Here is an 11,396-nt window from a genome sequence, read left to right on the forward strand (position 1 = left end):
TTTTGCCACAAAGTCAACCATTCTAAAGCAGAGCTGTGTCTGTACATGTACCCATACTCAATAAGATGATCACCTCCTAATCATTATTAAATGGTTGGAATGGGCAACTATGCTCAGGTCTATAGGTAGTTAGTTACTGATGGTAGCAGACATCCTCATGTATCTGATCTTGGGGAAAACTGGTCATACAGATAACATCTTGTGGATATTTGCCGATTGACATTGTTAGGAATGCCCTTATTTTTAGGTCTCATGGACATGGCAATTTAGGGAGCAGGCATGATCTTTATGTTCACTGGGTCGTCTTTAGGCTGGCAGATCTATAGACATGCATGCTCGACTGATCTAATTTGTTTATGCTTTTTAGATGACACGTATGAGCTGTCTGGTTAACCAAGTTAGAAACTATAACTGATTTTTGCAAAAGGAATAATCCTTAGTTCCCTCAAGATCTGCTGGTTTGGGTTTCTGGAAATTCCCATAAACAAGATCATTACCTGATCTAGCTGAAAGCAACCACACTGGAAGACTGTCACTTTGTCTAGCAGTGTACTTGGCATTGACACTCCCAGGTGATTTTTCAAAGTACATGTATGTAAACATATCGCACATTAATGATTAATAACCATTTTGGCATTAGAATATGAAGCAAGAAAAAAATAATTTACATTTCGACCATAAGGATTTTCCTCAGTTCAAACCATTGAAGCTTAAAATGCAATGTTTAGTTTAGGTGCTTTGACTTTGGAAAATTCCCTTTTATTGCCAGTATTGATGGCCTCTAAAGAGATCCCGTTGCCAACTCAAAAAATTGCCTATAAAAGCAAGAATCAAGTACTTTCCTTTCTACAAACTATTTTTGTTAACTTGCTACCATGTTTGATTGATCAGTTCCTTAGCACATCTCCCTCTCTTCTGCAATGTCATACTCTTCTCTTCTGGGAGTGTTTAACCGCTTCATACCCAGCCACTGTATATATAAATATATTTTTATATATATATATATATATATATATATATATATATATATATATATATATATATATATAGCCGGGCATTGTATTGGGAGGATGTAATAAAAGGTTCTCCCAGAAGCACGGCCGTGGGGGCGCACATCGGCATGATCTATGACTGCAGTGTCTAACAGACACAGCAGATCATAGATCAGGCTACCAAGCTGCTGTGATTTTCCCTGGTACCATGTGACTGCTGTGATCAATCATAGCGATCACAAGAACAGTAAAAAAACAATGGCTGTCATTCATGACAATGCATTTTAGAAAAACTTGTGGTAAAACTGGCATTTTCAAAAGGCTTACTACACCTTTGAGAAAATACCTTGGAGTGTTTGCTTTCCAAAACGGGGTCATATTATGGGTGTATCCACTGTCCTGGTGCTCCAAGGCCTCCATAAATGTGATAGGTAGTCATGAAATTAGATGTGTATTTTGTGTCCCTGGAATGCTTGAAGGTGATACTTGGACTTTGGGACCCTCTCTGCATTTATTTAGCCTGTAAGAAAAAGTCTCCCAAATGTTGTATCCCTATACTTGGGAGGGTAAGCAAAATGTGTTTTGGGGTATAATTCTAAGTATGTCCATGCTGTGTGTAAAAAATAACTTGTTAAAATGGCAGCTCTGTGAAAAAAACACATTTTATTTAATTTCTTCCTTTTTCAAACAATTGTGACAACAAAATTACAACTTCGAAAAAAACTCAACATGACTGTTATTAAATACCTTGGACTGTCTACTTTCCAAAAAGGATTCATTTAGGGGGTATTTTTACTGTCCTGGCATTTTAGATTTTAGAGCCTCAAGAAATGAAAGGCAGTCAGTACATGAGTTTTTAGACTGTATAATTTTCACACAGTCTTAATAATTTACACTGATTTGGGTTATTTTTACCAAAGAAATGTAGCAGAATACATTCTGGCCTAAATTTATGAAGAAAGGTTATATTCTTTTCAAAAATGTATAACAAAAACTAAGAAAAATGTTTGTTTTTTCCAAAATTTTCAGTATTTTATCTTTTATATAGCAAAAAATAAAAAAAGACTAGTGGTGATTAAATACCACCAATAGAAAGCTCTATCTGTTTAAAAAAAATATATAATTTGGGTACAATGCTGCATGCCTGAGTAATTGCCATTCAAATTGCTGAAAACTGAAAAATGGCCTGGGCAGGAAGGGGGTGAAAATGTCGGGTCTTGAAGTAATTGAGGTTAATTACCGTTTGTGCTGACCTAACTCCTCTGCCCTTCACCACCTTACATACCCTTTTATGTAGCAGCCAGGGAGGAAAAAAGGTAAAAAATATTATAAGTGATAGTTCTAAAGGGCCATACACACTAAGATTTTCTGAAGACTTTTTCCTTCAGATTTACCTTTTCTATGTAGTGCAAGGGCCTGCCAGATTGCATACAAATTGAAAGTCTTTAGGTTTGACCTCATGTTATATGGTTTTGGTAAATCTAAAGGAAAAAGTCTTCAGAAAATCTTATGTATGTGTATGGCCCATAAGTCTGCTTGGGCAGCTGCTTTCACATGCAAGATGATGGTGCCCTGCAGCAGTCTCAGGGCTTTTGAATGTCTACACAAGGGAGGCTTTTGCAGTTAAAAAACATACCTATATTATGTTAAATGCAAATATAATCTTATGTTGAATGGTCTGGCAACAGGGTGTGTAAGTAATATGGGGCTGCCACAGTACACTCGTCTATGGCAAGGAATCAGGAGAATCCAATAACTGGTTCTATGTAATTGGAAGTTTTAGATGACCCTTGAATACAGCACAGGAAAACATGCAGAGCCATTTGCCTCAAAATATGTTGGCTGAGTGAATTAACCACTTTACCTCCGCCCACAGTAATATTACTGCGGCAGAGTGGCTCGTTATCGTCTGACGACGTAGTACTACTTCGTCAGACACTCCCCCTTCTGGGCTGCGCTTGCGCGCCGCCGGAGGCTCGCTCCCGCTGTTTTCGGTCACAGCGGGAGTCGGGCCAGGGGAAGAGCAGCGGCGATCGCCACCGCTCATCCCCGATCGTCGGGGATGTAGTGTGGAGATCCGCCCTCCCAAGTGACAGGGAGTGACAGATCGGAGTGTTCAGCATAGCTGGACATCCGATCTGTCCCTGGCTCACTCAGTCACCTCCCCCTCCACACGTCAGTAAGCACCAGGCATACATTAACCCCTCCCTCTCCAATAAAATTAACCCCTTCCCTGCCAGTGTCATTTTTACAGTAACAGTGCATATTTATAGCACTGATTACTGCAGTAATGTCACTGGTACCCCCAAAAGTGTCAAAAATGTCAGTCAAGGGTCCGATCTGTCCGCCGCAATGTCGCAGTACCGCAAAAAAAATCGCAGATCGCCGCCATTACGTGTTAAAAAAAAACACACCAAAAATGACAGAAATCTTTCCCTTTGTTAGTAAACGCAATAACTTTTGCGCAAACCAATCAAAATACGCTTATTTGGGTACGGTGTCGCAGTACCGCAAAAAAAATCGCAGATCGCCGCCATTACGTGTTAAAAAAAAACACACCAAAAATGACAGAAATCTTTCCCTTTGTTAGTAAACGCAATAACTTTTGCGCAAACCAATCAAAATACGCTTATTTGGGTACGGTGTCGCAATTGTCAGTTAAAGTCGCACAGCGCCGAATCGCAAAAAGTGGCCTGGACGTAAGACAGCAAAATCCTCCGGTGGTAAAGTGGTTAAAGTCCAACTATTCAGATAAAACAGCAACCAAAGAAACTCGTTATACACTCACCAGCCACTTTATTATGTACACCTGTTCAAGTGCTTGGTAACACAAATTGCTAATCAGCCAAGCACATGGCAGCAACTCAATGCATTTAGGCATCCAGACATCGTAAAGATGACTTTCTAAAGTTCAAGCCGAGCTTTAGAATGGGGAAGAAAGGGGTTTTTATTGACTTTGAATGTGACACGGTTGTTGGTGCCAGATGGGTTGGTCTGAGTGTTTAAAAAACAGCTGATCTCCTAGGATTTTCACACACACCCATCTCTTGGGTTTACAGAGAATGGTCTGGAAAAGATAAAATATCCAGTGAGCAGAAGTTGTGTGGATGAAAATGGCTTATGGATGTCAAAGGTCAGAGGAGAATGGGCAGACTGATTTGAGATGATAGAAAGGCAACAGTAACTCAAATAACCACACCTTACAACCAAGGTATTAAAAACACCATCTCTAAATGCACAACACATTGAACCTTGAAGCAGATGGGCTTCAGCAGCAGAAGCCCACACCGGGTGCCACTCCTGTCAGCTATGAACAGGAAACTAAAGCTATAATTCGCACAGGCTCACCAAAATTGGACAATAGAAGATTGGAAAAACATTGCATGGTCTGATGAGTCTAGATTTCAGCTGCGACATTCAGATGGTAGGGTCAGGTTGGTGTAAACAACATGAAAGCTTGGATGCATTCTGCCTTGTATCAATGGTTTAAGTTGGTGGTGTAATGGTGTCGGGGATATTTTCTTGGCACACTTTGGGCCTCTTAGTACCAATTGAGCATCGTTTAAAAGCCACGGCCTACCTGAGTATTGTTGCTGACCATGTGCATCCCTTTATGACTACAGTGTACCCAACTTCTGATGGCTCTTTCCAGCAGGATGATGCACCATGTCACAAAGCTCAAATCATCTCACCACTGGTTTCTTGAACATGGCAATCCGTTCACTGTACTCTAATGGCCTCCACAGTCACCAGATCTCAATCCAATAGAGCACCTTTGGGATGTGGTGGAATGGGAAATTCGCATTATGGATGTGCAGCTGACAAAACTGCAGCACCTGTATGATGCTATCATGTCAATATGGACCAAAATATCTGTTTCCAACACCTTGCTGAATCTATGCCATGAAGAATTAAGGCAGTTCTGAAGACAAAAGAGGGTCCAACCTGGTACTAGCAAGGTGTACCTAATAAAGTTGCCGGTGAGTGTATGTAAATGGTTCCATTTTGTGCAGCTGGTACTACATGTCTGAAATACCACTCAATCCTATGGATTATTGGGATGGTATGTAGTTTTCTGCAATATAACTAATTCCTTCACTACAAGAAAATTGGAGGAAAAATTGAAAAGAGATTTCGTTAACAGTGCTACGTGAAAAATGATTTGCTTGTTCAAGGGCCTTTTCCCTTCACAGAAAGGAATGGCATGTGCTATGTGGTTCTGTGTGTTTTTAATGCACGCCACTTTTACATTGCCAGGGCTCCATCACGTTCTCTCTCTATTATGTAAAAGAAGCAAACGCAAGCACAAAAATACTCATTAAAATATGATAATAATGCGAATTAACCTGGGAATATTCACCTACAATAAATGTTTAGCACACAACAAAAATAAATGTATGCACAGAAGTTACAAAACAGCTAAGGAAGGTTTAATTCAGATGTACATTGTTTGATTTATTTAGAAATAAAAGCTGCCTGGTCATTGGTATATCTACTGTTATGTCTCGTACACACGCAACGATTGTTGGCTGTGAATTTTCGGCCAACGTCTGATCGGCCGATTTTCGGCTTGTTAGTATGATGCTTCCGTCAACCGACTGCGACTTTTCGGCCGAATAAAATCTGGTGTGCATGCTATAAAATTTTTGTTGGCCGTCACCACAACGGCCGATTGTTCGTCAGTCAGTACAGATTTCGGCAGACAAAAATCTGATGAGCAAGACTGGGCATGCTCAGAGAAGAAAAAACACACGGAAAGTAAACCATCACATGACATCACTTCTGAAGTTGGTTTTTGTTGGCCAACAAAAGTCCAGTGCAAGTCTAGAGCACATTTCAACCAACACAACAACACTGGACAAAAGACGGCCGATCGGTCGGCCGATAATCGTTGCGTGTGTACGAGGCATTAGTCTAGAGCCAAACCCAGTATAAGCGAAATGCATTAAGGCTCCACAGATTGATTAATTGACTGATTTATTGATTGATTGATTGATTTTAACATGCAACTTCTGCCTAAGCATTTTTTTTAGTTTTGGACAGAATGGGAAGGGTTAGATCCTCAATAAGGTTTTGTATAGTTAAGGCGATTTACCCTCACTTCCAGTACCAATGACAGCGTAGACTGGTAGAGAAAATCTCCAATGGGGCTGGAGACAGAAATAAAACACTAAGCAGGGTTCTAGCTTTCTCCTTATCTAATACAAAGAGAGTTTTTATTACTGCCTGTGTCCATGTTGGAGTAGAGAAAATCAGGGGAAGTCCTCTTAATGGGTTCACAAAGATACACTACATTACCAAAAGTTTTGGGATGCCTGCCTTTACACGAACATGAACTTAATGACATCCAAGTCTTAGTCCGTAGGGTTCAATATTCAGATGGCTCACCCTTTGTAGCTATAACAGCTTCAACTCTTCTGGGAAGGCTGTCAACAAATATTAGGAGTGTGTCTATGGAATGTTTGACTATTCTTCAAGAAGCGCATTTGTGAGGGCAGACACTGATGTGGACGAGAAGGCCTGGCTCGCAGTCTCCGCTCTAATTCAACCCAAAGGTGGTCTATCAGGTTGTGGTCAGGACTCTGCGCAGGCCAGCCAAGTTCCTTCACCCAAAATTAGCTCATCCATGTCGTTATGGATCTTCTTTGTGCACTGGTCCAAATAACTTGGCAGAGGGGGGATTAGGGTGTGGGGTTGTTTTTCAGGGGTTGGGCTTGGCCCTTTAGTTCCAGTGAAGGGAACTCTGAAAACATCAGCCTACCAAGACATTTTGGACAATTTCATGCTCCCAACTTTGTGGGAACAGTTTGGGGATGTCCCCTTCCAGTTCCAACATGACTGCGCACCAGTGCGCAACAAGGTCCATAAAGACATGGATGAGCGAGTTTGGGGTGGAGGAACTTGACAGGCCTGCACAGAGTCCTGACCTCAACCCGATAGAACACCTTTGGGATGAATTAGTGTGGAGACTGCAAGCCAGGCCTTCTTATCCACATCAGTGCCTGACCTCACAAATGCGCTTCTGGAAGAATGGTAACATATTCCCATAGACACACTCCTAAACCTTGTGGACAGCCTTCCCAGAAGAGTTGAAGCTGTTATAGCTGCAAAGGGTGGGCCAACTCAACATTCAACCCTACGGACTAAGACTGGGATGCCATTAAAGTTAATTGGCATGTAAAGGCAGGCATCCTAATCCTTTAGTTAATATAGGGTAAGTAAAACCTGACAAACATTCTACCCCTTCCCCACTCCTTCTGAAGCTAAACCTTGGATAAAGATATGCTTTAATTGGCACACACTGGGTCAATGTCAGTTTATTTCAAAAGATTTTTTATAAAGCTGTTTTACTTACATTTCATAAACATAAAGATCTGGCTTCCAAAAAAAACTGCTGCTGGGAAGAAAAATATTCGTAATTCCACAAAAATTATCAGAGTCCCAGGAGATAAGCTCATTGCTCCAAGACTGCAGTAAAAACACAGAGAAGGTTAAAGCGTTCACTTGAAAAAAAAAAAAAAAAAGATACAAGGAAACGGACAACTGTTAAAATAGCTGTACATCTATAATAACCAAACAATCAATTCAGCCAAGCGCTCACTCCGAAGGGGAAGACCGGTGTGCTGCTCTCCTCAGGCGGTGAACTCCAACTGGGATACATAAGGAAAGAGAAGGAGGCGCAACACCTAGTGCATTACCCGTGGTCACCGTATAAAATGTTTTATTAAAATGCCAAATGCATACTCACAGCCAGGAAAAAAGTAAAATCGCATTAAAAGATTCCACCACACATGGAATGGAACACGTCCTGTAATGAGACCGCTAACGCGTTTCGGGAGTCAAGCTCCCTTCATCAGAGCTGGTCATATCAACAGCAAACCCAAATATATACTGATATCAGTATAACTGTTTAAACTGATATCAGTATATATTTGGGTTTGCTGTTGATATATCGAGTTTACTAACAAAGGGAAAGATTTTTGTCATTTTTGGTGGGATTTTGGAACGCGTAATGGCGGCGATCTGCGAAATTTTTTTGCGGTACTGCGACATTGCGGCGGACAGATCGGACCCTTGACTGACATTTTTTACACTTTTGGGGTTACCAGTGAGATTACTGCAGTAATCAGTGTTATACATATGCACTGTTACTGCAAAAATGACACTGGCAGGGAAAGGGTTAACTGTATTGGAGAGGGAGGGGTTAAGTGTGTCCTAGGGGCGTGATTCTAACTGTAAAGGGACATGGCTATTGGTGTAAAAACAGAGATCAACGGTCCTACATAGTAGAACCGTCTGATCATCATTTTTACACCAGGGAGAATGACAGGCGGCTTGTTTACATTAGCCGCCTGACTTTCTCCCTTCACCGGAGCGATCGTGAGTGAGTGCAAGTCAGTGCGTGTGACCGGCGGACCCGATCATCCGCCGGTCACACGCACTGACTTGTCAGTGAACGAGCCGGGGCGGGCACGCGCCCGCCCGCAATTGGCTCACAAGTCAGTGACAGGCGAGTGACGTACCCTTACGTCACTCTGCCTGGCCGGGGCTGACCGCCGCAGTATATAGTCGTGCGGCGGTCGGCAACTGGTTAACAAGTAAGGGTAATGGCCTTCATGGAGTGAAATAACAGCAGCACCAAGAGTGTGTGTTCGGCCACTGTGGGGGAAACATTTTCGTCAAGCCCAGTAGGCAGACACGTAAGGAGGGAGGAAATGCGCTTCCCAAGACCAGAAGAATAAGATGGACAACCGCCTCCCAATATTGAGTGATCATTTTGAGTGATAGTAGGACAAGTCCAAAATATGTGGGGGAAGTCCCCCAACTGGTGAGAGCATTTCCAACAACTTTGAAGGGTATTCAGATGAATTTTGTAAGCTCTGGATGGGGTGAAATTGGCTCTGTGCACTCTGTTAAGTTGTTATTTTGTCTGTGTCCCCTCCGGAGGGCTTCACCTCTCTATTTGCACTGGTGACCATTATCACCAAATCAGAAAACAAGTGGAAAACCATCATTTTAAGGTTGTTTCTGAACAAGAGGTAAGGAGCAACCTTCCAATGGGGACACATTTTCTGGTGACAAATGTCTGCAAAGGGAATTACCAATGGTACACAGAAAACAAAAAATTACCTGACAGGGTTTCTAAAACATCCTTACTCCATCCAAAAAAAAAAAAAAGGTTTTGACTATATAAAACTTTAACAGTTTTCATATGAAGCATATTAGCTTAAAGCTGAACCCCAGAGAAAAAGAGAAAAAAAAAAAAACACCAATGTGGGTGAGTGTCCATTAAAAATTAATTAGATGTACTTTTGCATATTTTTAAAACTTTGCATTTGGCACATCCCTAAAAAATCCACTAAATTAGGAGGGGTGTTTTCTTCAGTTTACATAACTCCAAAAAAAAGAACCATTAACTCCTCTCATACCCAGTGATTGGAATGACCTGCATACATGTATCAATCCCTATTATATAAATAGCTGAGAGTAGCAATGTGCTTAGCAAACCGCTACGGGAAATCAATTATTCTTATGTAGCACTCTCCTAGCTAGGTGCTAGGATGTTATAGGTAATTTTAGTTATTTTGGAGCTTTGCTATAGTCAGTGGAGCTGGGTTTGATTGATTTGGTCTGTTCTGGGCTCTACAGCTGCAGGTTTGCCTGTCTCTACCTGTCTTTCCAGAAAGTGCTGAAACATAGTGGGTGGAGGAGGTAGAGCCTGAGATGATCATGTATACAGCCTTAGCCAATTGCTGGTTGAGAGAGTGACCAGCAGGGGGCTGAGAGGTGTACATAAAGTCTGGAGCATGGACTAGTAGGGTCCTTTGCCTGCTGGAGAGTGACCCAGCCTGGAAGTGCTGTTAAACCTTCCAAGGCCTTTGAGGGTCTCCCAGGCGCTCTGAGTGGTTCTGGCTCAGGAGAGTGCTAAAGGATCATCCACAAGTCACAGGAAAAGCTGAGGCATCATCCAGGGAGGATCTGGTCGGGAAGCTCAGGGTGCAGTGTCAGCTGACACTGGAAGGAGGCATCCAAGTGGCCAGTAACACAGTAAGTAGGCCTGAGAGAAATCCTGAAAAAGACACTTGCCATTGTGCCCCTTTTTATTGGAGGGACTGTTCCAGACCTGCTGCCAGGGTTGTTTCCACTGTGGGATTCCCCCTGTGCTGAATTGTTCCCATTTTTCTACATAGAAGACTATTCTATAAAAGTTAACTGTTTGCTTAGATAGTATCCTCGACCAAGTTTGTTAGGTCTGGGTATTCTAAGGCCCACCCTAATCCCTATCTGTCAGGTAACCACCAACAGTTTGGCCAATCAGCGCATTCGCGCATTGGCGCGAATGCGCATGCGCTGCCAACTCTGGGCAAACTCAGTAAGGAATATGTGTGCGCCAATGCGCACGCGCGCGCGCCATGCGTAATGGCGCTTGGCGCCAAACGGCCTATTTAAGGTCAGCAGCTACAGTCACTAGCTGCTGGATGATCTTCAGCTTCCCGTGTTCCCCTGTGCCTTGTTTGCTTACTGATCTTTGACTTCCTGTTGCCGACCCGGATTGCTTGACCTTGACTCCTCTTGAAACCTCTGGCTCCTGACCTTTTGGCGTGTTCCTGGACTTTCTCCTGCCTTCTCCAGTGCCTGACCCGGCTTGGCTCCTGACTTCGCTGTATCAGTATTCTGTGGGCTACCCAGCTTACCTCTGCTCCTGGAGCACGCCTGCCTGGCTTGCCAATTGCTCCAGATCCGTCTTGGACCTTATTACTCTTTGGCTCCAGCTTCTATCTGGCCATCCCAGCCGGCAACCCGTGCTAATTCGGGCACAGCACTCCCTGTCCCACTTCCAGGGGTGCTCTGCACCTAGCCGCAAGGGGAGCCCTCTCTACACTCCACCTTCAGATCAGGTACGTGACACTATCCCAGTTCTACAAACAATAGAAAACACAAAAAAAACGCTTTCTGCCTGCTCACTATGTGAAAGACTATACTTAGTAAGAAGCCGCATGTTGGATCTCCAAATTTACATCACATTCCATTGTGTAGATCCCGTAAACGACACTCATTCAAGCAGAAAACAACTCTTCCACCTTTGTGTTTTTGTACTTTTAAAAGCAACTAGAGTAATCACCTAATTATGCTAAATGTTGAACCTTCATTAAATGTAACCATATTGCTACACTTAGATGCGCCTCTCATCTCTCTTATATTCTGTAGCTCTGCTAGATTTTGCTTCTAATCCCCTTGGGAAGGCTGCATATTGTGGATGGACATTTTATGGTTACACAACCTATCACATTGCTATAATCTTTGTATATAGACTATAAACTGAAGGACTTGTGGAACGAATCATCTGAGTTTCCATTATTTCTTATGGGGAAATTTGCTTTGATATAAGAGTGCTTTGGATTA

General features: G+C 42.5%; 1 protein-coding gene across 1 annotated transcript in view; it reads right to left on the reverse strand.

The window, feature by feature from the left end:
* Positions 1-11,396, reverse strand: part of LOC309565652 (5-hydroxytryptamine receptor 3A-like) — a gene marked incomplete at its 3' end in the record, with an annotated part of 83,701 nt that overhangs the window by 35,356 nt on the left and 36,949 nt on the right. The window contains exon 4 of the mRNA XM_082270605.1: positions 7,348-7,460. Within this exon, the coding sequence (XP_082126731.1) occupies positions 7,348-7,460 (113 nt within the window). The remainder of the gene's footprint in view (positions 1-7,347; positions 7,461-11,396) is intronic.

Source organism: Pelophylax lessonae (assembly GCF_965119305.1).
Source record: "Pelophylax lessonae genome assembly, chromosome: 10".
Taxonomy (NCBI): Eukaryota; Metazoa; Chordata; class Amphibia; order Anura; family Ranidae; genus Pelophylax; species Pelophylax lessonae.